Source organism: Protopterus annectens, chromosome 1.part2 (assembly GCF_019279795.1).
Source record: "Protopterus annectens isolate FY-2018-M chromosome 1.part2, PAN1.0, whole genome shotgun sequence".
Taxonomy (NCBI): domain Eukaryota; kingdom Metazoa; phylum Chordata; order Ceratodontiformes; family Protopteridae; genus Protopterus; species Protopterus annectens.
In genome coordinates this window covers 674,734,523-674,762,048 of record NC_056727.1, presented here as the reverse complement: position 1 = coordinate 674,762,048, position 27,526 = coordinate 674,734,523, and the positions used below count along the sequence as shown (strand labels likewise).

Sequence of the window (27,526 nt, the reverse complement as noted above, 5' to 3'; positions counted from 1 at the left end):
TTAGGCCTTCCTCTTTTCCTGTTACCTGGTAGCTTCATCCTTAGCATCTTTTTTCCAATATACTCAGCATCCCTCCTCAGCACATGTCCAAACCAACGTAATCGTGCCTCTCTGGCTTTGTCTCCAAACCTTACAACCTGGGCTGACCCTCTAATATACTTATTCCTAATCCTGTCCATCCTCGTCACACCCAGTGCAAATCTTAACATCTTTAATTCTGCCACATCCAGCTCAAACTCCTGCCTTTTTGTCAATGCCACTGTCTCCAACCTATATAACATAGCTGGTCTCACTACCCTCTTGTAGACCTTCCCTTTCACTCTTACAGGTACTAGTATGTCACAAATCACTCGCGACACTCTTCTCCACCCACTCCATCCTGCCTGTACACTCTTCTTCACCTCTCTTCCACACTTACCGTTACTCTGAACTATTGACCCCAAGTATTTAAACTCATCCACCTTCGCCACCACTACTCCTTGCATCTTCACCGTTCCTCTATCCTCCCTCTCATTCACACACATGTATTCTGTCTTAGTCCTGCTGACCTTCATTCCTCTTCTCTCTAGAGCATATCTCCATCTCTCCAGGGTCTCCTCCACCTGTTCCCTACTCTCACTACAGATCACAATGTCATCTGTAAACATCATAGTCCACGGGGACTCCTGTCTGATCTCATCTGTCAACCTGTCCATCACCATTGCAAATAAAAAAGGGCTCAGAGCTGATCCTTGATGTAACCCCACCTCCACCTTAAACGTATCAGTCACTCCCACTGCAGACCTCACCGCTGTCGCACCACCCTCGTACATATCTTGTACCACTCTCACATACTTTTCTGACACTCCTGACTTCCTCATACAATACCACAACTCCTCTCTAGGCACCCTGTCATATGCTTTCTATAAGTCTTCAAAAACACAATGCAACTTCTTCCGACATTCTCTGTACTTCTCCATCAACATCTCGGAGCAAATATCGCATCTGTAGTGCTCTTTCATGGCATGAAACCATACTTCTGATCACTAATCATCACGTCCTTTCTTAACCTTGCTTCCACTACTCTTTCCCATAACTTCATGCTGTGACATATCAATTTAATCCCTCTGTAGTTACTACAGCTCTGCACATCACCCTTATTCTTAAAAATTGGTACCAAAACACTTTCTCCATTCCTCAGGCATCCTCTCACTTTCCAAGATTTCATTAAACAATCTGGTTAAAAACTCCACTGCCATTTCACCTAAACACCTCCATGCTTCCACAGGTATGTCATCTGGGCCAACAGCCTTTCCATTCTTCATTCTCTTCATAGCTATCCTTACTTCCTCCTTGCTAATCCATTGTACTTCATGATTCACTATCTCTACATCATCCAACCTTCTCTCCCTCTCATTCTCTTCATTCATCAACCCCTCAAAGTACTGTTTCCATCTCCTCAACACACTCTCCTCGCTTGTGAGCATGTTTCCCTCATTATCCTTTATCACCTTTACCTGCTGCACATCTTTCCTAGCTCGTTCCCTCTGTCTAGCCAGGTCCTTTTCTCCCTCCTTAGTGTCCAACCTTTCACACAACTCTTCATATGCCCTATCCTTAGCCTTCGCCACCTCTCCCTTTGCCATGCACCTCATCTCCTTATACTCCTGTCTACTTTCTTCATCTCTCTGACAATCCCACTTCTTTGCCAACCTCTTTCTCTGTATACTCTCCTGTACTTCCTCATTCCACCACCATGTCTCCTTGTCGTCCTTCCTCTGTCCAGATGTTGATACCAAGCACCTTTCTAGCAGTCTCCCTTACTAGCTCTGCTGTAGTTACAAAGCTATTTGGTAACTCTTCACTGCCACCCAGTGCCTCCCTTAACTCATCCCTGAACTCCACCTCACACTTACCCTTTTTCAATTTCCACCACTTGATCCTTGGTGCTGCCTTCACACTCCTCCTCCTCTTCTTGATGACCGTCATCCTACAAACCACTATCCTATGTTGCCCAACGACACTTTCTCTGGTCACCACTTAGATTTTCATAAATAACCAAAATAAGCTGCAGAGCTCAACACTCTAGAAGCCATCAGCCACCAACTAAGTGAGAAGTGCTGCATCAGTGGAGACAGCATCAGAAAAAAAGGACCCTAGTTCAACATCACATCTGAAGAAAAGCACATCCCTCCCATCATGCTGCACTCAGATAATAATCTTTTCAAGTGTGACAAGTCTTGTTGAGGCCGGACTAGCAGGCTACCAACTATGACACAATGACATGACTCAAAGAATGGTACTTCATAATCTTAAGGCTCCTGAGCCTAAATTAAGTATTATACCATGACCCCCCCCAAAACGTGCATGCTGACTGGCCAGCGTGTTATACTAATGGAAAAGGTCCAAATGATATCCAGTTTGTAATGAGAAATGAAGGAATGAGATGAGGACCAGGTAGCTGCTGAACAAATATAGTCTACTGGAAGCCTAGACCAAAAGGCTGTTGAGGTAGCTACAGATCTTGTGGAATGAGCACGGACGCCAACCGGAGCTGGCGTCCCAGATGAAGTGCATATGCACTGACAGATCCAATTTGCTACAGTCAGTTTAGCAATTGCCTTGCCCATGGCTGATTTTGCATAAGAAACAAACAACTGGTCCGACTTGCGAAACTCTCTAGTCCTGTGCTTGTGTACATCAATATTCTCCTTTGATTGATTAATGTTCGATTCTGTAACCACCTTAGGCAAGAAAGACGGGTTAGTCCTGAGGGACACTCTATCTTTGTGAAAAATAAGGTACGGAGGTTTGATACACAGAGCTTGTAATTCTGAAACTCTCTTGGCTGAAGTAATAGCCACTAAGAAAGAGGTTTTCCAAGCAAGAACTTTAACGGAACCGAGGAAAGGTGGTGTGAGATCCGCGGGGAACCACAGTCTTGACAGGTGGTTTCAAAAGTAAGGTTTTGCACAACTTAGTAGATGCTAAGGAGCCTATGGAAAATGGGAGATGGCCGCCAACTGCACTTTGACTGTGGAGGCACTTGCTCCCTGTCTAAAAAGCAGGAGGAAGTCCAGAATAGTCGAATAGGGACAGTAAAGGGGTCCAATTCTTTATCTTTGGCCCAGATGGAAAACGTTTCCATTTACTGTTGTAAAGTTTCCTGGTAGATGGTTTATGAGCCAGAATGGCCTTAACGGATGAGATACTAGCCATTAATGGAACTGGATCAACCAAGCAGCAAGTTTGAGATTGACCAGGTTTGGGGTATGGCATCTCGCTGGGTGTGAGATTAGGTCTGGACTGGGATCCCCAGATAATGTGTTTGGCAGAAGACAGCTAGCTACGGCAGTAAGAAATGTCTTTATCTCAGGCATAAGGGATAACAACACACCATCAACACCCACACATAGCAACACTAAACCCACATATGTGGTGGCCCTTAACATTAACCTGCCCAAGCAACAAGTACCTCAAAAGCCGAAACACAAACAAACACCAGTCACAACCAAAGTGACACATAGCTCTCAACACCAGTGTGCCACCCAACAACAGCCCCTAAGGCAAGACAATGTACCCAACACTTTAGTCATAAGTGACTCTATAGTCAGGCACACTGATGTCCCACTCACCAGACTGAACAAGGAGAAAATTACAATCAGCTGCCTGTCGGGTGCTAGGATCCGCCACATAACGCATGCACTCAAGTCACTCCACAACAAGTAAAAATACAATTCTGTCATTGTCCATGCTGGAGTGAATGACTTGAGACTTACCTCCCTGGACTACATGAAGAGACATGGAAGAGCTCTTGGATCATGTGACTCTGGCAGGTATGACCCTAGCCCTGAGTAGCATCCTGCCTTCGCCCAGAATGATACCACAGTATAAGGACAAAATGATAGACTTCAACAATTGGCTAAGCTTCTGGTGTCATTCAAAGGGGATCTAGTATTTGTCTGCCTGGGAAGACATGATCGACAAACCACGATGCTTTGCCAGAGATGGTCTGCACCTGTCACCCCTGGGATTCAGGTTACTGGCTAAAGCTCTTGCCACCCCTATAGTGCCTTTTTTAGGCAAGGTTCAAAGGATAAAACCACCACCATAACAGATAGAAGCAGGCAAAATCTTAAGGTAATGCTACTCAATGCTAGAAGTCTAAACCTCAAAATGCACTCTCTCGAGGCACTCCTAAAAATGGAGAACATCGATATCTGTGCAGTAACTGAGACCCGGTTCTTGGCTCAAGAGAGCACCCCTGCAATACCAGGCTACAATTCTTACCACACTTTTCGGCCACAAAACCAGGACCAAAACACTAAAGGTGGAGGAGTGTCCATATTCACCAAGGATATTCACACCTCCAGGCTAGTTGCCCAACACAATGCATCTGAAATTCTCCAGGTGCAACTAACACTAGGTAAGACTGCAATCCAAACTGTAGCTTGCTACAGATCCCCAACCATGCCTCAAGATTCTCACTACACCTTTCTAAACATACTGGAAAATATTAACATACAACCAAACACCCTAATACTGGGTGATTTCAACTACCCTGCCATTAATTGGGAAAACTACTCAGGTACCAACTCCTTTTCCCAACGGTTCTTGGAATTCATAAATTCCAACGCCCTGGATCAACTAATCCATTGTCCCACCAGGGGCTCCAATATCCTAGACCTGGTCATTACCAATATGGGAGATATTTGCTCCACACCAGTGGTCACCCCCTCATTGGTCAGGTCTGACCATAAGCAAATCACCCTTGACATCCACATCCCACCCCCCCCCAAGTAAGGAAACCTCCTTAAAAAACTTCTCCAAAGCCAACTTCAAGCTACTGAAGTCAGAACTGACAAACTTCACAACACCCACGCAGACGGGATCTGGAAGTTCGACTGCAGAATCCTACACTAAGGCACTGTACGGGCACATCCACTCGTGCATGAATCGTGCCATCCCAAATAGAACCAAGATGCTCTTCTCCAAAAAAAGGAAGCCAATCTGGTGGTCCCCTGCTATAAACAAACTATACAACAGAAGGAAGAAACTGTTGCAAAAAAAGAGGAAAATCCCAGGATGCAAAAAACTCCCTCACCAGCCTCAGTAAGAAGCTGAGATCCATCATAAAATCCTCAAAAGCTAGTTACTAAAATAAAACTGCCAAAGATTCCAAAGACAACCACAAGGCATTCTATAGTTATGTCAAGAATCTAAATGGCAATGCTCAGATCTGCTCTGAGTTACAACAGAATGGCATTAAATATACTGATCCCAAGGATATTGCCAATATCCTGGCAGATCGATTTAGTGCCAACTTCACCCCCCTCTCACCCCCTAAAGGGCCCATCTCAATACCAAAAGATTGTCAAATTCCGATAATCACGGCCACACAGGTAGAAACCGCACTCTCCAAAGCTAAGAATACAGCATCCATGGGACCAGATGAGATCCCAGATTGTATACTACATGAACTACAAAATGAACTGGCACCTCACCTAAGTGTCATGTTTAATCATAGCCTCACCTCAGGCTTCATGCGCACTGAGTGGCGGACAGCTACAGTTTTCCCGCTCCACAAGGGAGGATCCACCTTGGATCCCGGGAACTACTGTCCCATCAGTCTAACAAGCCTGATTTGCAAGGGCATGGAATGCATTATCATGGAACTTATAAACAAAGACACTGGCAAAGTTCAAACACTGGACCTCACCCAGTTTGGGTTTGTGAAGGGCCGATCTTGTCTCCTGAATCTGATTGACTTTTTCAAATCAGTTTCCAGAGCTGTGGAAGAGGGTAAGGCAGTCCACACAGCCTATGTGGACCTCGCCAAGGCCTTTGACACCATCCCCCATTCTGGAATCATAGATAAACTTACTAAGCTGGGCATAAATCCCTACGTCACTCGATGGGTTGCTAACTGGCTTACTGATAGAACCCAGACTGTAAAAGTAGCCAACTCCAAATCCAGCTCCAGACAAGTGGAGCACCTCAGGGTTCAGTCATGGGACCACTCTTGTTTGGCATCTACTTCTCTGAAGTACAGGCCAACACTAAAGGACTCTGGCAACAAAGTTTGCAGCTGACTGCAAACTGGGAGCCATTATTGAATCGCCAGATGATGTGGATATTCTACAAAAGGGCCTTACAGAAACAGATGCCTGGTGCCAGAGCCATGGGCTCAAGCTTAATACCAAGAAATGTACAGTTATCCCTTTGGAAAAAAAACATGTACCCATGAATTACCACATAGGTGGCAGGACACTAATCAAAAGTGTGATGAGAGACTTAGGGACACAGGTGGACAGTGGTCTCACTTTTGATAACCACATTGCCACAACAGTCAGGAAATCCTTCTATGTGGCACACCTCATTACGAAGGGCTTTTCATCCCGAAAAAAAGGAGGTCATTGTCCCACTGTACTCATCTCTCATTAGACCCATTATAGAGTATAATGCCCTGTTTGGTATGTACCTCACAAGACATCTGCAACAGCTGGAAAGGCCACAGAAATACCTCACTAAAAGAATCACAGGCCTAAAGCAGATGCCATATACTGACCATCTAAAAAAACTCCAGCTATACTCTGTGGTATATCGCCTACTCTGAGGCGATCACTGCTTAAAATACAAGGCCATGTCAAACCCTGAGCTGTTGGACATGCTCCAAGCCCCTCGCCCCACGCTCCAGGGATCAAAGTCCCTCAAACTTTGCTGGAGGGAAAGGTTCCTAGACCTGAAATAGCTGCCCATCTCTCGGGCCAGACCTGTCCTCCTCTGCCTCTGGAGGACAGTGGTCTGCACAGGATGGGATTGCTGAGACTTACGGAACCACAGCTTCTTTTGTCCCTCTGATTCCTGGAGAAGGAGCATTGGGGATTAGAGAAGCGGACTCGAGCAGACAGCGTCTTCCCGTCCTTTGCTATTGGACCAGCGTATGTGAAGTTTTGCCAAACAAGGCAGAACCGTCAAAGGCGTTCGAAGGACCTTGAAGGTCCGTGAAGTCGCACAGATGGAGCCAGGAGGCGTCAAGCGACCACTGGCTCCTAGCTTAGCGTCCCTCCATTGCATGGGAATGAAGCCACATAGATGTATTGGAGATGAATTTTAGAGTGGCCATTCGAGTCTCAAAAACCTTTTTGTCTGGGACCGACATGGACTCTGGGGGGGCTGCAGCGTATTCCTTAATCATGTCTCGCTGTAGCCTAATGGTATGTGCCATATAGTTCAGCGCCCTTATGGAAAAGGTCGCTGAAGCAAACATCCGCTTCCCAATCTGGTCAAGCGCTCGAGATTCCTTATCCGGCTGGTGAACTGAAGAATTCTCCTGCGCAAGTTCTTTCTTGGTGGCCACCGCCACCAACATAGCATCAACGGGGGTTCCTTTGGCCCAAGACGGTCTATCTGTGGGTGGGCTGAGTTCTTTACCAGGGCGCCTTGGAATTGGCTCCATGGTGTCGGGCTCCTTCCAAGCCCTGGTGGTAATTAAGTCCACCAGGGGGTCGGCCGGAAGGGACACCCAGGAGGTAGATGGGCCTGCCTCAAAGGCCTCCAGGAACATGGACTCATCATTGGAGGACTTTTGGGCTGACCACCCCCCTCTAATACGCAACATTTCCATGATGTCTCCAAAGGAGACATCTTCAGGGGGTGATCTTGGGGAACCCTCCGTATCATCTAAGTCCGTGTCTGTGGTAATGGACTTGAGGGAGTCCAGGTGCCTCCTTTTGCACTGATGTTTCCGAGGGACCTCCTCGGTGGGACTGTCCGAAGAGGGCACGTCCACGGGTTGTTGTTCCTCCACAGGAAGTAGCTGGAGGGCTTGGGCAGGCTGTCCAGATGGACGGATGATGGAAGACAGACCCTCATACAGTGGGGGTATGGGTGGATCCGAAGCCCGGGTCGGGGACCTGGAGGACCTCGATAGTACCCTCTCCACTACCTCAAAAGCCGAAGGAGAGCCACTCTCACCAGCCTCTGAGAGCAATCTCTTCGGATCCGAGGAAGGGATCGGGGTCGGAGCTGATGCAGTCGGCGCCGAGGCAGAGGTGTGCTCCGACACCAACAGCGCCGAAGACACAGCAACTCCCTCGGGTCCGATGCTCAGCCCTTGGCCCCGAGAGCTCAGGTCCGACAAGCTCGAAGGTATGGCCGGCGTCGAAGAGACAACCACTATTGGCGACAATTCCCCGGGTCCGAAAGGGCCTGGATCCGATGACTCCGAGACCCGAAAAAGAGTTGGAGAAGGAGTGATCGGGGCAAATATGGGGGCTGCACTCCCCCCCAGAGGGGGGGGGCAAGAGCATCCCCATCTGCATTTGGGTCTGTAAGAACAGACGCATCATCCAATCCATATCCGCTTCAGAGATGCTTCGGGTCGACCTAGATGAAGTAGTAGAGGCAGACCGAGAGGGCCACCTCGAAAAACTCGAGGGAGATCTATCCTCCTCCTCCGGCGCCAGCGAAAAACAGGGCGAACAGCACCGAGAGGAGGGGGATCCGGAGACCCTCGAGGGAGATTTTAGTAGTTTTGCTGGCGGAGCCGAAGGATGAGATTCGGCCCGCCTTTTGTGGGACTTATGTCCATCCTTATCCTTGTGCCTCTTCTCTCTAAGGGAAGAGGCACTGTTCCCAGAGCTCAAACCCGATGAGGGAGGTTGAGTCCCGGTAGAGCTAAGGGGATAGCGCACCAGAGCTGTGGAAGAGGGTAAGGCAGTCCCGCACACAGCCATATGTGGACCTCGCCAAGGGCCTTTGACACCATCCCCATTCTGGAATCATAGATAAACTTACTAAGCTGGCATAAAAACGCCATCCTACCGTCACTTTCGATGGGTTGCTAACTGGCTTACTGATAGAACCCAGACTGTAAAGTAGCCAACTCAAATCAGCTCCAGACAAGTGGAGCACCTCAGGGTTCAGTCATGGGACCACTCTTGTTTGGCATCTACTTCTCTGAAGTACAGGCCAACACTAAGGGACTCTGGCTAACAAAGTTTGCAGATGACTGCAAACTGGGAGCCATTATTGAATCCCCAAATGATGTGGATATTCTACAAAAGGGCCTTACAGAAACAGATGCCTGGTGCCAGAGCCATGGGCTCAAGCTTAATACCAAGAAATGTACAGTTATCCCTTTGGAAAAAAAACATGTACCCATGAATTACCACATAGGTGGCAGGACACTAATCAAAAGTGTGATGAGAGACTTAGGGACACAGGTGGACAGTGGTCTCACTTTTGATAACCACATTGCCACAACAGTCAGGAAATCCTTCTATGTGGCACACCTCATTACGAAGGGCTTTTCATCCCGAAAAAAAGGAGGTCATTGTCCCACTGTACTCATCTCTCATTAGACCCATTATAGAGTATAATGCCCTGTTTGGTATGTACCTCACAAGACATCTGCAACAGCTGGAAAGGCCACAGAAATACCTCACTAAAAGAATCACAGGCCTAAAGCAGATGCCATATACTGACCATCTAAAAAAACTCCAGCTATACTCTGTGGTATATCGTCTACTCAGAGGCGATCTCTGCTTAACATACAAGGCCATGTCAAACCCTGAGCTGTTGGACATGCTCCAAGAAATCCCAATCCCCTCAGACCCACACGCTCCAGGGATCTAAACCTTGTCATCACAATGAACAAAACATGCTGGAGGGATAGGTTCCTGACACAACCTAGAAGGCTCCCATACTCTGGAATAGACTGCCCATACATATCAAGCAGAGCGCCTCATTGGCCCTCTTCAAAAGGAACCTTGATGACTGGATGGTAGATAGGAAATTCACCCAGAGGATCATGTCAGTTGCCCTGCTAGACAGGGGCCCGGAGAAGTAAATATTGTGGGAAGAAATATCCAGGGAATTGTTATGGCTAGGCTTGCATAGGCCCTAGGGCCGATAGCCTAGTACCAACCTATGAACCTTTGAGAGTCATAAAGGCGTGGCTCTCGCAAACAATGGTTACTGAGATTTCTGTAGAAAATGCAGAATAAAACAAGAATATTGCACTAGCTAGACCAACTTCAGTCTAGTCATAGTCAGGGCTTTATCCCTCTGTGTCACTATTGCTAACATTATTTTGATTACATTAATGTGTGCACCACTAAGGTAGACAAGTCCTACTTTTTTAATATATAATTGAGTGGTCATACAAACTGCAAATGCACAAAAGTGCTGTGCTCATATTTATGAAAATATATATAAAAAAATACATGTTATTTTATTTTTCATAAGCTAGGTTAGCTTAGGGAACTCTCCAAATCCATCCATTTTTTTTCAAGCAAGACACACTTTATAACTTGGCAACATACAGAATGAGTGCAGTACAGCAAAAGCAAAGTGAAAAACATACTGGTGGTTGGAGAGGAGCAGGACAAAACACAACACAACAGACTGTTTATACAATGTTCATATATTATATACACACACAATCAGACACTCACAATGTGAGACAGAAAGGAGCGAATATTTCAATAACATCTGAAGCAAGACTTCCAGTTACATCATCAACAGACTTAATGACAGACAATTAACAGTTTGCAGATAAATACGTTTCCTCTTGTTCTGTATCATGGCTGGTAGTGTTATGCTATTCTGACAAAACTAAGTGAGATATCTCAGGTAAGGCACACACCTCTTTCATTTGGAAAAAACAATAAAAAAATTTGCAAACTAACTTATTTTGTTGCACCTTCCCAATTTCGTCCTCACTAAATATAACCCCGCAGGTTGCAGCAACATATTTTCCACTGAATAAAAGCCAATACCCAGTACATCAGCTTACTGTGATGTTGGTCAAACTTGTGTCAACTTATGGGACGGTTAAAGAAAAAAGATATTTATCTTACTTACTGATATATCATATACAGTTTGTTCTTTTAAAGTATCCTCCATAGTCCTTGACTTAATTTCCTCCTGAAGTTTTTCATTTTCAAGCACAACAGCCAGAATCCTTTGCTTCATTCCAGTTAACTCCTCCTGAAACATGTAACTCAAATATTAATGATGGCTAAAACTGCCAACCACTTCAGAACAATAAAACAATGGGATGATGCCCCCTCCCCCCACACACACAAACACCATTTTATCACTTTTTGGGTCTTGCATACAGTTTTCTTTCATTTATTTTAATTTTTTAAACTGTTACAATCAAACATAACTTTGCTGACTTGTTTGTTACATGAATATCTGCATAGCATTACAAGTAATAATGCTTTTAATAATAATATATGCTCTAATTTAATGACTGACTTACAATTTGATTAATTCTGAGTTTTCCAGCAACCACTATAAAACTTATTTTTTATTCTTGGTGGATGCACAAAGTAGTTGAGGTACCTGATTATTAACAGAAAAAAAGTACATATCACACAAATAATCATACAAGTACGATTCAAGAATTAACCCAGTAATGACACAGAATATCCTTGTGTTGACTTTTGATATCCAGATGAGTGGACCAATATAGACAGGCCATTTTTTTTAACCATAAACCAAAGATTAGAACAGCAAATAAGATGAGCATTCAAATAAAAACAAACTAAAGAAAACAACATGTATCCAAAATTATGGTTACTCCTTAGATCTGGTAAAGTCCTGCTATGGTAATGAGGTAAAGAAACATTATGAGGAGTTGTCTTTGAGAACTAATTTCACCTCCACAAAGAATAACACATTTATTTAAACAAACAGTGGTGTAAAAAGCCCACTTATTTAAATGTTACATTTCTGAAACAAAACGTTCCTGCGAAATATTGTAGTAATATTCAGCCTATGCACTTTAATCTTCAGTTATCACACTGTTTTGTAATACTTCCCCAATAAAACAAAGCAGTTAATACCAGAGTTGGGAAAAAGTCACCTACTACACACGTCATCAACTCATATGGTTTGCCAAGAACAAAGCATGCAAGTCTTTGCTTTGATTTACATGTAAAGGACTTCATTACTTGCTCAATGCTGTTATCTCTACACCAGTAATTTAATAACAAATGCACGAAAACCAGAAAAGAAACCATCTGTTGCATTTAGATTCCTTTTTCTTATAAAAGCTTCTAAAAAAGTTTAAATTTATGTGCTTCCAACAGCGATGAGAGATCTCCAGTCTCAGTAAGGACCATCCTGTGAACTACGTACTGTGTAAAGAATGGCCCGATTTGGAAGGATAGGATTATGTATTTATAAAACACAAAATAAGCAAATGTGTTCCACTTTTAAATGAGGTATTTTTAAGGTAGTGTTCCATTTTATACATTAGACCTTACAGCAATATGCAAAATTGCTGATAGATCAGTTATGTTATACAATTCCAGTGTTGTGGAAGCCAAAAGAAAGCATAATGCTTGAAATACGAAAATGTGTTTATTAAAAAATTTCAATATCCAAAATACAGGCAATAATGAAATACTGTATAAAAGGTTCATAGGTTCATAGGTTCATACTAGGCTATCTGCCCAAGGGCATTTATAAGCCTAGCCCATAGTTATGTGGCTTTCGCCACCCCTTTAGTTTGAATAAAAACTATGCCTATCATTTTTCTGTGCCTCTGTCAAGCAGTGACACTGAAGTAATCCCTGGGGTATATCTGCGATCTCCCATCCATTGGTCAAGATTCCTCTTGAACAAGGCCAGCGAGGTGCTCTGCCTCACATGTACCGGGATTTTATTCCACAGCATAGGGAGTCTCTGGGTGATGAATCTGTCCCTCCAGCACGTTCTATTTATAACCGTGTCAAGGTTTAAGTTTCCGCCCTTGTGGTTCTGAGGGATCTAGATATTTTGAGGTGAAGCATATTCATCAAATCTGGGTTTGCCATGGCCTTATATGTCAGGCACAGGTCACCTCTGAGCAAGCGGTATGAGACTGAATAAAGCTGGAGTTCTTTCAGTCGGGCAGCATAAGACATATTTTTGAGACCCTTTATCCTTTTGGTGAGGAACTTTTGGGGCCTTTCAAGCTGCATCAGGTGTCTGGTCAGATACATTCGGAACGGGGCATTGTACTCAATCATAGGTCTAATGAGTGATGAGTACAGGGGGACGATGACCTCCTTGATCTAGATGTGAATCCCTTCATGATCAGGTGGGCATATAGAAGGTTTTCCTAACTACTTTAGCAACATGAGTGGCAAGCGAAAGACTACTGTCAACTTGGGTCCGCAGATCCCTGATGACTTTTTCTGTGCTCAGTGGATTGTCACCTATATGGTAGCTAGTAACCTTGTTTTTCCCGAAGGGTATGACTATGCATTTTTGGCGTTAACTTCAGGCCATGGCTCTGGCACCAGTTATCCGCTTCTGTGAGGCCCTTCTGGAGGATATCTGTGTCAGATGTACTATGGCCCAGTTTGCAGTCATCTGCAAACTTTGTCAGCCATAACCCTCCTGTGTTTGCTTGTACTTCAGAAAAGTAGATGCCGAACAAGAGTGGACCCAGGACTGAGCCCTGTGGGACACCACTTGTGACAGGCTTTGAGTCTGACATGGCTCCAGCAACTCTGACCCTGTGGGTTCTAGCCAGTTTGCAACCCATCTTGTGATGTATGTGTTTACATTCAAGCTGATGAGTTTTTCGATGATACCTGAGTGGGGTATTGTGTCAAGGCCTTTGCCAGGTCGAGGTAGGCTGTATGGACTGCCTTTCCGTCATCAATGGCCTTGGTGACTGTCTCAAAAGTCAACCAAGTTTAAGAGGCAGGATCTGCCTTTGACAAAGCCAAACTGGGTTGGATCCAAAGTCTGCAAGTTCCCTATGTCTTTATTTATGAGTTCCATTATGATCCTCTCCATGGCTTTGCAGATAAGGCTTGTCAAGCTAATGGGGCGGTAATTTCCAGGGTCTGTGGAGGCACCGCCTTATGAAGTAGGACCACAGTGGCGCCACTCCTTGGGTACATATCCTGAGGTGAGGCTAAGATTAAACAGCTGTCCTAACTGTGGGTTTAATTCCTCGTTGAGTTCATGAAGCACACAGCCGGGGACACCATCCGGTCCCATGGATGCTGTGTTTTTGCCTTAGTGAGGGCAGTTCTCACCTGGGCGTTTGAGATGTTTGGGGGCTACAATGCTCTGGAATAGATATCTCTCCTTTTGGGGGGGGAGAAGTTTGCACTGAACCTGTCAGCCAGTATGTTAGCAATGTGTGTAGGTTCAGTAATTTTCACATCATTTTGAACTAATTCTGAGCATATCTGGGAGTTTCCTCCTAGGTTTCTAACATAGCTAAAGAAGGCCTTATGATTGTCTTTAGAGTCCTTGGCGATTTTTCTCTCAAAATTTGCCTTGGATGATTTTATGAGAGCTCTTAGTTTTTTACTTATAATGATCAAAAGTGTCTTACCTTTCAAGGATTTTGCTCTATCTTGTAGTAGCTTCCTCCTTTTGTTGTAGAGCTTGTTTATGGCTGGGGTCCACCAGACTGGACGCTTGCCTTTGGTACAGAGAGTCTTAGTTTTGTTTGGGATTGCCTGATCCATGCAGTCCTGTAGGTGCTGGTAGAAGGCATTTGTAAGTGATTCAGCGGTTTGAGTAATGTTTACCAATGGCTCAGGGGCCTTAAAGGAGACCACACTAGTTTTTAGAAGTGTGGAATCGGCTTTTGAGAAGTTTTTCACTGTGGTCTTTTTTGTTTCAGGTGGGGGCGGGATGAGGACCTCCAGCGAGATTAGTTTATGATCTGATCTCACCAGTGAGGGGTATACTTCCGGTGTTGAACATTTTGATCCCATGTTCGTGATGATGAGATCAAGTATGTTTTCACCTCTTGTGGGGATGGTGACTAGTTGTTCCATGGCATTTGAGTTTATGAACTCCAGGAATCTTTGGGTTAGAGTGTTCGGGCTTGAGTAGTGTTCCCAGTCTATATTAGGGTAGTTGAAGTTTGAAAATGGAGTTTGAAAATGCTGGCAAATCATTAAAAATCATGTGCAATCAGAATGTCTACTTGTAGAAAAAAGTTCTTGCATTGTAGCTGTTCCTATTGTGAATTACGGCAGTAGTTTTGGAAAACACATGGTATTTTAACCCCCCCACACCCAAAAAAAAATTTTTTTCAATTGCAAGCACTTCAGTACAAGCTCCCCTTACTCAATCCATCTTTTGTTGGCTTTTATGTTATCACCTGGCAAGTCACAATGAGGCAACTGGGTGGACAGCTTTCTTCTACAGACATCTGAAGGTTCAAAGTGCATGTAGTTAAATGCTGGGTATTAGAAAACAGTTTCTGATTAATACAGCTTGAGCTATTTTAATCCCTTAAGATGGTGAACAATACAAAACAGGGTGTCATATATTTTGTTTGTAAAAACACACTACACATGGATTGGCCCACTGCTGCAGAAGTGGGCTGCCTATTTGTGCTGCTGTTAGCAACTCAGTTTTCCAGATTTGGGCCATTGGTAGGGTCTGCATGAAGAAGCCAATGGCTGCCATTCCTATCCCAGGAGGAAGCCCTAGGGAACCTGTTGCCTGTGTGACCACTGGTGGAAAATAGCAGCCTTACAGGTCATCACATAGCAAATGGGCATGGTGACGACATCCTGACAGCACTGAACTAGTTCCTCAAAATGTTCCCCTGCTACTCAGGCATAAAACATTTCAGTCAACTTCCCAAGGAGTCAGGAGACCACCAAGTGAAATGCACATCTGGAGTTACTTAGCCTCTGGGAAGCTTTCATGCTCACCTAGCTATACATCAGCCATCTACAAAAAACACAGTAAACCTCCCTCAATTAAGACATCATGGAAGATGTACAAATTACCCATTACAGACATATGCTTGAAAACGTTTATGTTCTAAAGAGGTAATAGGCACATCTCCCATGATGCCTTCATTAATGGAGGTTTGTAATACTTCCTCCCAGGAGGTACTTTGTTTTATCAGTTTCTTTCTGGTTTGGTCCTCTGTGCATTTGCTGTGGGGTCTTTTATTTTGTTTGGACCATAATTGGGACCCGCTTGCCTCAATGTAATAGGTACTAGACTTTGCTTTTTATAAGCAGTGTTTCAAGGTAAAGCTAGACTCTGTTTAGCTGTCCATTGAGCCCAAAACAGGGCAACACATGTTTACACGTAGTACAGTCCTGCTGATTAGACCAAACGCATTAATAAAGACTCTCAGTTCATGCATTCAAAATCCACTGGAACACTTGTATGTTCTTATGAGGTAATTTGCATACTTTTCATGATACTATCACAGGTTTACAATGTTATATACGTGTGTACACTTCTAGTTGTACACATACATAAATCTAGTGTTTAACACAGACATGACTACAGTATGTGATAAAAGGCATTGCACAAGAGACATGGGAATATGTGCTTTTTTGCAAACACTGTTTACATGAAACATGCATGTGCTTATTTATCCATACATTTATACATTTACATGGCTGCATCTGTATCTATTTGTATCATCATACCTACCTGTCACAACTCATCATTAAACACATACACATGTATCTAAGTAGCGACAGTGAAACATTCATTTGCATATTGTAAAAGTAGCTGTAGAAAAACACTTCATTTTCTAATATGTAATTACTACATTTACCCATGTGAGAGGTCAGAAATTCTACAGATCTGCAAGTAATTTAATTAGTCACATAAGTCATTCTTCCAATGTTGCCCAAAATATTATTATCCTTTCTCTATCTTCTGCATCAACCATGTTGAAAACTGCATTATCAGCAAATAAATGAACACTTCCTTTTAGGGCTTTTACAAAAACATTCAGATTGAAAACAAAGGTCAACAGTACTCACTCTCCCACCCACTATTTACCATGATTTCAAGGCATGAAATCCATAAACGTTGTTTCTATGTACTCTGTTCTCTAGACAATATTTTATCCATGCAAGTAACAAGCCTATTCCAAGTCTGTACGATCTGTATGCTAAAATTCTATATGGTAATATATCAAACATTTTGATAAAACATCCCAGCCCTGTGAGCGAAACAGAACCATAGCAAGCTATGGTGTCCTGTACAGATTTACATACTGGCACCCCCCCCAACTTAAAGTCAATGGGGGGGGACTCTCTTCCGCTCCTAGAACTGTAGCAAACTGCTTGTTAAAACAGAAACAAGTATTTTTCTGCAGTTACAGTAAACTCACCTCACACACCAAGTGTACTCCACCACTTCAGTCATTATTGCAAATAAATGTATTTATTTATGAAGCTGAGATATTCTTGTGGCTTCATAAATCAGTTCTGGTACTGTACTCCCACACCATCAGCACCTGCAAGCTGCATTCCTTGACAGGCTACAATTGGGACAGCTACCCCCTTCATCTCACCCTAGTTAAAGCCATGGGCCAGAGGGATACAGCTATGACTGTTCTGGATGGCCCAGATTTCGACTAGCAGCTTGGGAGATGGAAAAGATAGCGGGGGTGGGTGGGAGTAAGTATCTCACGCCAGCTCACCATCCTGCAGAGGGAGTGAACTCTTTTGCTTTGCCAATCACCACATGCAAGAAGAAGCTTATAGGCAATGGTTACAGCCACAGACTAGAGTCATTAACTTGGTACTGACAACCCAGTGATGATAGCCCTCTGCAGCATACATGCACATGGACACAATTATACACTGGGGAAGGGCATAGCAGGACCTTCCACTGCATACAGGAGGTGATATCAGCTACCACAGTTGGGGGCAATGGCTATAAGCAGGAAAGCCCCAGTGGTTGTCAAAATGATGTCCTCTACAAGTGGTTCTTCCCTTACAAAGAATGACTGGGCAAGTAATGGCTTTTACCCTATGAGTAATTAATAAGCCAGTACATCACACAGATAGCTAGTGGCTGGCCAGCAGCAGAAACCTGAATAAATACACCTTGCTAAAGTCTAAATATACCATAATTCATCAACCTTTTCTTAGGCAATACTTGGTTGCCTAAGTTAAAGAGCTCTTCTTTGCTTACCATTACACTCTTGTTGGGAATCCATGCTGCTTTTGGTCTTGTGCTCAATGGGCTTTTAGACATTCTAAAACTCTTCCCTTAAGCAGTGTCTTCATATCTTTTCCTACAACTGGTGTCTAACTTGACAGTTACGCAGTTCCAATGTCTGTCTTGGGCCTATTCTTGTGAAGAGGCATCTCACTTCTGCCCTACTCCAGTTATTACAGACCTTATTTTCTTATTATGAGATATTTAAAAGGCTAGTCAGTGGTACCATCAGTTCCAGTTGTTGTGTCTTTTGGCTTTTCCCGGTTAGGGGTCACCACAGCGGAACTCCGGTCCACTAATGATTGGTAGTTGTTTTTTTACGTGCCGAGTTACCAGCCCTGACGGACAACCTTCAACGAAGGTACGCCCATTCGCGCATGCCTAGATGCAGAAGACGCTCTAGCTGAGAATCAAACTGGACAGCGTCTTACTGTGAGGTGACAACGCTACCGCAGCACCACCACCGCGGGTATATCCTTGTGGTCTAGTAGGATCCACCACAGAAATTTTAGAGGACCACCAGTTCCAGTATATCCTCTAAAATTTCTACGGTGGATCCTACTAGACCACATTGCCTTATGCAGATCAGTCTCCCCAAAAAGACAATGAAGCACTGCTTGCGTGAAGACCAGGAAACAGAAAAGCCACTCCGAGATGTACCTCGGCCCTTTCTGCACTCATCTCAAATGTCCACTAAAGTCTAACATAAACTAGGAACACATGCTAGGGTAGGAGTGTCATGACTCTGCACCTCACCCTTCACATAGGTTCATAGGTAGGTACTAGGCTATCGGCCCAAGGGCCTAGGTAAGCCTAGCCAACAAGGTTCCCTGGCTTATGCAACCCAAGAAAGTTAATTTCCTATGCCCCTGTCGAGCAGAGCCACAGAAGTGATCCCCGGGGTGTATTTCCTATTTCCCATCCACTCATCAAGATTTTTCTTGAAGAGTGCTAATGAGGAACTTTGCTTGACATAGATGGGTAGCTTGTTCCAGAGTATAGGAAGCCTCTGGGACAGGAATCTATCCCTCCAGCATGTCCTGTTTATTGTGGTGACAAGGTTTAGGTCCCTACAGCGTGTAGCTCGGAGGGATTGGGATTTCTTTATGTGTAGCATGTCCAGCAGCTCTGGGATTAACATAGCTTTATATGCTAGGCAGAGATCTCCTCGGAGTAGGCGATATGCTACAGAGTAAAGCTGGAGTTTTTTGAGATGGTCAGTGTAGGGCATCTGTTTGAGGCCAGTAATCCTCTTTGTGAAGGTACTTCTGTGGCCTTTCCAGCTGCTGCAGATGTCTTGTGAGGTACATTCCAAAAGGGGCGTTGTACTCTATAATGGGTCTGAGTGGAGAGTAGAGGGGAACAATGACCTCTTTTTTTCTGGATGAGAACCCTTTTGTGATGAGGTGTGCCACATAGGATTTCCTGACTAGTGTGGTGATGTGATTATCAAAGGAGAGACTACTGTCCAACTGGGTCCCAAGGTCTCTTATCACACATTCGGCATTAAGTAGACTGCCGTTTATGTGGCATTTCATGGGTACAGAGTTTTTACCAAAGGGGATGATAATGCACTTTTCAGCATTGAGCATGAGGCCATGCCTCTGACACCAGGCATGAGGCATCCATCTCAGTGAGGACCTTCTGTAAGATGTCCACATCATTTGGGGACTCTTCTATGGCTCCTAGTTTGCAGTCATCTGTGAACTTCATTAGCCAGAGGCCTTCTGTGTTAGCCTGTACTTCAGAGAAGTAGATACCAAATAGGAGAGGTCCCAGGACTGAACCCTGTTTTAGTCCACACGTCACTGGTCTGAAGTCAAGATTTGGAGTCTGCAACTTTTACAGTGTGGGTTCTGTCAGTGAGCCAGTTGACAACTCATCTTGTGACTTAGGGATTTATACCTAGTTTAGTAAGTTTAGCTATAATTCCAGACTGGGGGATAGTGTCGAAAGCCTTGAGGAGGTCAAGATAGGCTGTGTGAACCACCTTACCCTCGTCTACGGCTTTGGTGACTGCCTCAAAGAAGTCGATCAGGTTCAGAAGGCATGATCTGCCTTTCACAAACCCAAAATGGGTGGGGTCCAGAGTTTGGAGGCTACCAATGTCTTCGTTTATGAGTTCCATGATACGTTCATGGCCTTGCAGACCAGGCTCGTCAGGCTAATAGGGCTATAGTTCCCAGGATCAGTGGTGGCTCCCCCTTTGTGGAGTGGGATAACTGTTGCTGTGCACCATTCAGTGGGTACAAAGCCTAATGTGAGACTATGATTGAATATGGCACTTAGGTGGGGAGCCAGTTTGTTCTGAAGTTTGTGTAAAACACAGCTCAGGATGTTGTCCAGTCCCATGGATGCTGTGTTAATACTCAGGAACATCGATAACAACCTTATCAACTCTCGGTTAGGTGAAAAACCATATAGATATATATATATATATATATATATATATATATATATATATATATATATAGAGAGAGAGAGAGAGAGAGAGAGATATGTTTAGAAATAAACAAAAGTAATCAAAAAGAAAAAAAGAGGATACAGAACTGAAGAATGTGAGTCACTGACAAGATGAGAGAAGTACTTGAGAGATTTGCGAGGTACTTCAGATGTGAATAATTCAGCTTAGAGATTCTTGGCAAATAATGTTTTTTTTTTTTTTTGAAGACAAAGGGGAAGCTTCATGGGCAAATATGGAAAACTACAGATTATAGTGAACTAGCTACTCAGGGCAGCAGAAGTGAAGGCGGCGACCGGAGGCAAAACAAGGTAGTGAGACTGGGGGAGAGGTACAGTAAGAAAGACAAAGGACAGAACATGAGAAAATATATTTATATGACTGCGTACAAGTTAGGAAGAGTAGTGTGAAGGCAGAATGTAGCAGGTGCAATTGAATGATAAACTCTCCTGCACCCAGCCTTCCACTTGATTTAAAATTGCTGCTTAATTCTTGGTACCAACAATTTGACAAATAAGAAAAATCTAGTGCAAGGAATAAAACTATTGCATCTCTAAGAGTGGGTGCAGGGGTTGCAATATAGGTAGCCTGTACAGACCCTAGCAAAAACTACTCATCACTGGAAGGAAGGAGGCCAAGAGATACGATCCAGCAGGACCAAAGTCCAACCAAAGGACCAGCTCTCAGCACTATTAAACCAGGACTTTTCACAACATTAAGCAGTAGTTTAGAAGAATGACGATAATGGGTCCCTTAGTCTCACTTGCAAGCATGGGTGCTAGGGAGTCACCTATATGCTCAATCTTCATATTGCTTGAACACATCATGCTAAGTGCTGATCTCTTGATATAGGATGATGAAATTCCAAATAGTTCAGAGCCACTATGGATGCAATAACCTTAGAGGAGAAGCAACACCTAAAGGTTTTCAGACAGCCTCTTGATACCTTGCTTTGCCCATCCCTCCAGTGCCTCACTTATTTTAAAATAAGCGAGATACTGGAGGAATATATAAAGTCATATGGAAAAAGGCAGAAAAAAAAGAAGCAGCTTTAAGTAGCCATTCAGGTGACCTCCTAAAACTGCAGAAATCAAAGCCTGAAATGAATGAAACACTATTCAAATATGAGGCTTCTCATTAAGAACGGAAAGAAAATCTGTTAGATAGTACTGCAATGATCAGATGACAGGCCTAAACAACCATTTGGTGCCCTGGACTGACAATGGCAGCAGCAGCTCCAGAGGACAAAAAAGACAAAATATATTCAAATGTACTGATCAGTAGTCAGGCACAGGACATTATGGCATCAGATAAAAGACTGAAAGATCTCGAAAATACCCACACTATGCATTCTGACACAGTGCAAAACTTCTTCAAAGGCTAAACTGAAATTAACCTGGAACTGGCTAGCATGGAGGCACAGCAGAAGGAATTGAGAAAGAAGATGACAGAGCATGAAGACTGATTGAGGAGGGAAAACCTGTGGTTCTCCGGTATGGTAGAAAAACTAAATGGAAGGGACTGCATGACCTTCACAAAAGAGTTATTCTGCAACTAAACAAATCTGCTACAAGTAATAGTATAAGGAAGACGATATAACTCAGGGCAGAGCTACCTGGACAGGATACAGTGTACCCAAGCTAACAAGTTTACAAGTTGAACAATTACTGCTTTCTACTTCTGTGGAAGAAATAAAAAAATGCAAATAAGCATACAACAAACAGACAAATCACTAAGTAATGATGGGATACCGACAAGGGGTGTAGAACAGTCCATCACCATTAACTTCTACACGAGGCAGAAATTAATAAAGATATAAGTAAAGCTATTTAGCCAAGTTCTTAGAGGAGGGGTGAGGGGATGATCCAACATCATGGAAGCAAGTAACAGTCTCAGTAATTTTGAAAGAAGGGAGAACCCCATGAATCCAGCTTCATAAGGCTGATCTTGAACAACAATTCAAAATATTCACAGAAATATTAGCAACAAAAATAACTAAGCTGATACCAGGGATGATGGGACTTGATCAGTGGGGGGGTGGGGGGTATAACTGGGAAACAAACTTCTGATAAATCAATTAGTTACAACAACCATATTATTACATGTTGTCAGGGAACCTATTATTGATAAGCCTAGGCACAGAAAAAGTATTTCACATGGTCAGCTAGGGTTTCCCAAACACAAATATGACGTCTGGATTCCTGTTGAAATATAGAAGTTAATTTTGCATGTGTACATATAAGATTGTACAGCTACAGTTAAAATAACCCAAAGATTGTCAAAGGTGTCTTATTTGACTAGAGGTACCAGTCATTGTCACCCCATTTCTCAGCTCTTATTCGCCCTATACATAGAACAGCTTCTCATATCCACAGCTATAAAAGGGCAGGTTCTAAGACTAATCCAGCATTATTTGTGGATGACATGCTAATTCATTTGACTAATAAAGGGTGTGATGCCCCCCCACCCCTATTATTTCAGGGGTTTGAGACATTTCAGAATTATTAGGGTTACAAAGTAAAGTCAAACCTAAAGCACTGATGCTCATTTAAGTGGTAGCTATGCCTTGGTGCAATCTTATTCACACCTGAGAGGCATACAAGAGTGAAATTTCTTGGGGTATGGTTAAAAACTTCATTGTGTAGGTCAGTCATGGGAAGAAAATAGAAGTTATGTTCTTACCATAACGTTCCATGTTAGTTGTCTTCTTCTCGCCTTCTTCTTGCTGGATGGGTTCGGAGCAGACCTCGGCTCCGACTCGGCCACTCTAAAAGCTCGAGAGTTGGTTCCACTGGCTCGAGGCTCCCCTTATATCCCACAATGCTAGGCGAGAGTTACCTCAGATCTCGTTTGTAAGCTAACCCCAGCTTATAATAGTTACAGAATAACTCTAAACAGAGTCCACCTCTAACAACAGGGAGAAAGAAGGGTGACCTACATCCTGATTCAGGAGATATGCAAGCAGCATATGTCTAAGAAAGAGGTGGTAGAAAGAGAGGTCACAATCACAACTCCTCTAGGTCTGTCCAGGCCAGGGGAAGGAGGGTGGGGCCTTGAAGAAGGCGAGAAGAAGACAACTAACATGGAGCGTTATGGTAAGAACATAACTTCTATATGTTAAGTTGTCTATCTCGCTCATTCTTGCTGGATGGGACCGTCCCTAGCACCTTGTCCCGGGTGGCCTAACGGAACAGACTCCTGAGAACAGTGGAACCAAAGTTAGCTCTATGCCTAGAAGCTAAATCCAACTTATAATGAGAAATGAAAGTGTGAGGAGTAGCCCAAGTAGCAGCTGCACAAATGGTGTCAATAGGCAGTCTGTCTTGGAAGGCTAAGGAAGTAGCCAAAGCTCTTGTAGAATGGGCCTTAGGTTTATTAGGCAGCTTTTGGTGTCTAATCTCATAAACAAGGGTAATCAGAGATGTAAGCCATCTAGATAATGATACCTTTGAAACTGAAAGTCCCTTTCTGCCTTCTGCATAGGAGACAAACAGTTGGTCAGATTTTCTGAATTGTTTTGTTCTATCCAAATAGTACCTCAACTGACGATGAACATCTAGCCAGTGTAATTTTGTTCAGACCTATTGGAATATTCTGGAAAAAGACAGGAGGTCAATGCTTTGATTTAGATTTGACGTCGAGACTACCTTAGGTAAAAAGGACGGGTTGGTTCGTAAGGATACCCTGTCCTTATGGAACAATAGATAAGGAGGTCGACAGCTGAGTGCATGAAGTTCTGAGACTCTTCTAGCTGAAGTAATAGCTACCAGAAAGAGAGTCTTCCATGATAGCAATTTTAAAGAACAGGATGCTGCAGGTTCGAAAGGGGGTAGAATCAAAGAAGAACGAACTAAATTTAGGTCCCACGGAGAAGGAGGATTTCTTATAGGAGGTCTGAGAAGAAAAACTCCTTTCAAAAAGGCTTTGCAAAGCTTGTGGGACATTAAGGCAGACTCAGAAATACCCACATGAAAGTTAGAGATAGCTGCCAATTGAACTTTAAGAGTAGAAGGGGATGAACCTGCATGGAAGAGTTCAGCTAGAAAATCAAGGACTATTTGGATGGAAGCAGTGAAAGGATCTATGTCCCTTCCTTGAGCCCAAAATGTGAAACGTTTCCACTTACTCAAGTAAATCTTCCTAGTGGAAGATTTATGGGAAGCTATCAAAATATCTCGAACAGAGTGAGATAATTGAGGAAGCCTGGCTAAGGTTGGAACTGGAGGAACCAAGCAGTGAGGTTCAGAGAGGGAGGAGCGATGTAACTGACCCGATTGATGGATCAAAAGGTCTGGAACTAGGTCCAGATGCCAAGGTCGCTCCAGTAGAAATTGATGTAGAAAGGGGAACCACACCTGTCGAGGCCAGTAAGGAGCAATGAGGATCAACGAGGTCTTCTGAGCGATAGCTTTCTGAATCACTTGAGAGATTAGTGGGAAGGGAGGAAATGCATACAGAAGTCCCCGGGGCCAAACTTGGACTAGAGCGTCTCTGCTGGGTTGGCCTGGTAAAGGGAATAGGGTGAAATAATGTCTGCACTTGCTGTTTTGGGGAGTAGCAAAAAGATCACAGCAAGGCTGACCCCACTTGAGAAAACTCTCTCTCACAACAGAGTCTTTCAGAGACCACTCGTGAGGCATGAGGATAGCTCTGCTCAATTTGTCCGCTATTTGATTGGACTTCCGGGATGTGCGTTGCTATCAGAAACGCTGAGAAGAAATCGCCCATTGCCACAATCTGAGTGCTTCTCGACACAGGGGTAGGACCTGGTTCCGCCTTGTTTGTTGATGTACCACACTACAGACATATTGTCTGTCTGGATTGCAATCGTTCCCAAGGGGAGAGAGTCTTGAAGGGCTTGCAACGCTAAAAGCACTGCTCTCATTTCCAGAACATTTATGTGCAAGTGGCATTCGTCTGGTTGCCATGTGCCCTGGACCGTCCTGCCCTGATAATGCCCCCACCCGATCAGGGAGGCGTCCGTTGTCAGAGTAGCAACCGGAGGGGGAGGAACAAAGGGTCTTCCCAACCAGAGCTGAGGGGAAGACATCCACCACATGAGATGATTTCTGCACGCCTGCGTGATCATAATGGTGTGGGACATTGGAAGTTGCTGGTATGACCATTGTGTAAAGAGCATCCATTGAAGGATTCGCATGTGGAATCTGGCTAATGGAAGCAGAGGTATGGCAGCCGCCATAATTCCCAACACTTTCAGAACTAACCTGGCTTTGATTCTGTTGTTGTTGAGAAGGAGTGAGACCAGTCTGTGTATGTCTGTTATTCTCTGATCTGTTAGTCTCGCAGACATGTCTACTGTGTCTAGATTTGCGCCTATGTAGGTAATAGTACGACAAGGCGACAAAACAGACTTTTCGCAATTTATTGAAATGCCTAACTTTTGACAAATGCGAAAAGTGTAATCCCTGGCCATCAGAAGGAGATGCTTGGTGGAAGCTGTGAGGAGCCAGTCGTCCAAATATGGAAACACCTGGAATCCTTGTCGTCTCAGGTGAGAAGCTACCACTGCCATGCATTTGGTAAACACCCGGGGGCAGTGGTGAGACCAAAGGGCAGGGCCCTGAATTGAAAATGACTGGTTCCCAGCCTGAAGCGGAGGAATCTTCTGGAGCGTCTGTTCATTTTATGTGATAGTACGCATCCTGAAGGTCTATAGAGCACATCCAGTTTCCTTTTCCCAATAGGGGAAGGATGGACTGCAGCGTGACCATCCGAAATCTTGTTTTCTTGACTGATCTGTTCAAGATACTGAGATCCAAAATTGGTCTCCAGTCCCCTGTTTTCTTTGGAACTAAAAAAACCTTGAGTAGATTCCGGATCCTTGCTGGTCTGCTGGAACTGGCTGAATTGCTCTTTTTGCAAGCAGTTTTGAAATTTCCAAAACCGCTAGATCCCTTTGTGCGGGTGGAACATCTGGAAGGGATTTTTTTGATTGTTTGAATGCGAAGAAAGGGGATAGAATAGCCTTCGAAATGACGGACTGTACCCATTTGTCTTGAGTCAGGGGTAGCCAGGCTTTTGGGTACAGTGACAACCTTCCCGCGACTCCCCCGGAAGGTGGGCAGCCGGGCAACACCTCAGGGATGCTGAAAGGGCTTATCAGAGAAGGCTTCCTGATTGCCCTGGTTCTGCGGAGCCCCTGCCTCGAGGCGGCGTCTACCATTGTTATTCCGCCTCTGCCTCTGGCGGGTAGCGACTTTGTCGTCAGGCGAAGTCCCTTGATTTTGTTTACGGAACCACATTTTTCCACTTTTCTGGCCTTTGGGGTAGGGCCTAGAGGGAGTAGAAAAACGGGCTCCGGCGGCAAAAAGAGTCTTGCCATCAGTCTCGCACCTAGTCAGGGTTTCTTTCACTTGCGGACCAAAGAGAGATGATCCATCAAGCGGGAGTTAGTGAAAGGCGCCTTGAAGGGGTCCGCAAAATTGCATAGCCGCATCCAGGCATGCCTCGTAAGGCCACACCTGTCCCTCTTGGACCTACTCGCTCCATCAGCCGCATAAGAAAGGAGGCGCATGGAGGAGTTGGCTATGGAGTTAAGGGTAGCCAGCTGAGTGTTCATTTTATCTTGAAACCCCGCAGCTGTAGGATCCTTCAACATGTCACTCGCTTCTTTAATCAAGTCCCTTTGAAGACGAATGAAATGGCACAGGTAGTTCAGCGGACGCATAGTAAATGTCGCTGACGAAAACATCTGCTTCCCGTACCTGTCCATGGACCTAGATTCCTTGTTAGGTGGATGGACAGGTACTGAAGGATCAGCTAGTTCCTTCTTAGTGGCAGCAGCTACCACCATAGCATCCACAGAAACTCCTTTTGCCAAGAACTGCTTGTCTGCTGGTGCGTTATGAATTTGGAGGGTCTCCTGGGAGTGGGGTCCACTGAATCAGGAGCCGTCCATGCCTTTTAGCAACCACCTGCATGAGGGGTCAAAGGGGACACCCAGGAGGTGGAAGGGCGAGAGCCAACGCCTCAAGATATACAGATTCATCCTCCGAAGGGTTAAGGGCTGGCCAATTTCCCTCTGCTTCAGGATCTCTAGAATGTCTGCAAAGAGACATCTTCAGAAGGGGAACGGGGAACCCTCGGAATCATCTAAAT

At 44.3% G+C, this 27,526-nt stretch overlaps 1 protein-coding gene across 1 annotated transcript in view; it reads right to left on the bottom strand.

Moving 5' to 3' along the window:
- SDCCAG8 (SHH signaling and ciliogenesis regulator SDCCAG8) overlaps window positions 1–27,526 on the bottom strand; it is a 1,727,915-nt gene that overhangs the window by 1,382,332 nt on the left and 318,057 nt on the right. The window contains exon 5 of the mRNA XM_044058322.1: window positions 10,849–10,974. Within this exon, the coding sequence (XP_043914257.1) occupies window positions 10,849–10,974 (126 nt within the window). The remainder of the gene's footprint in view (window positions 1–10,848; window positions 10,975–27,526) is intronic.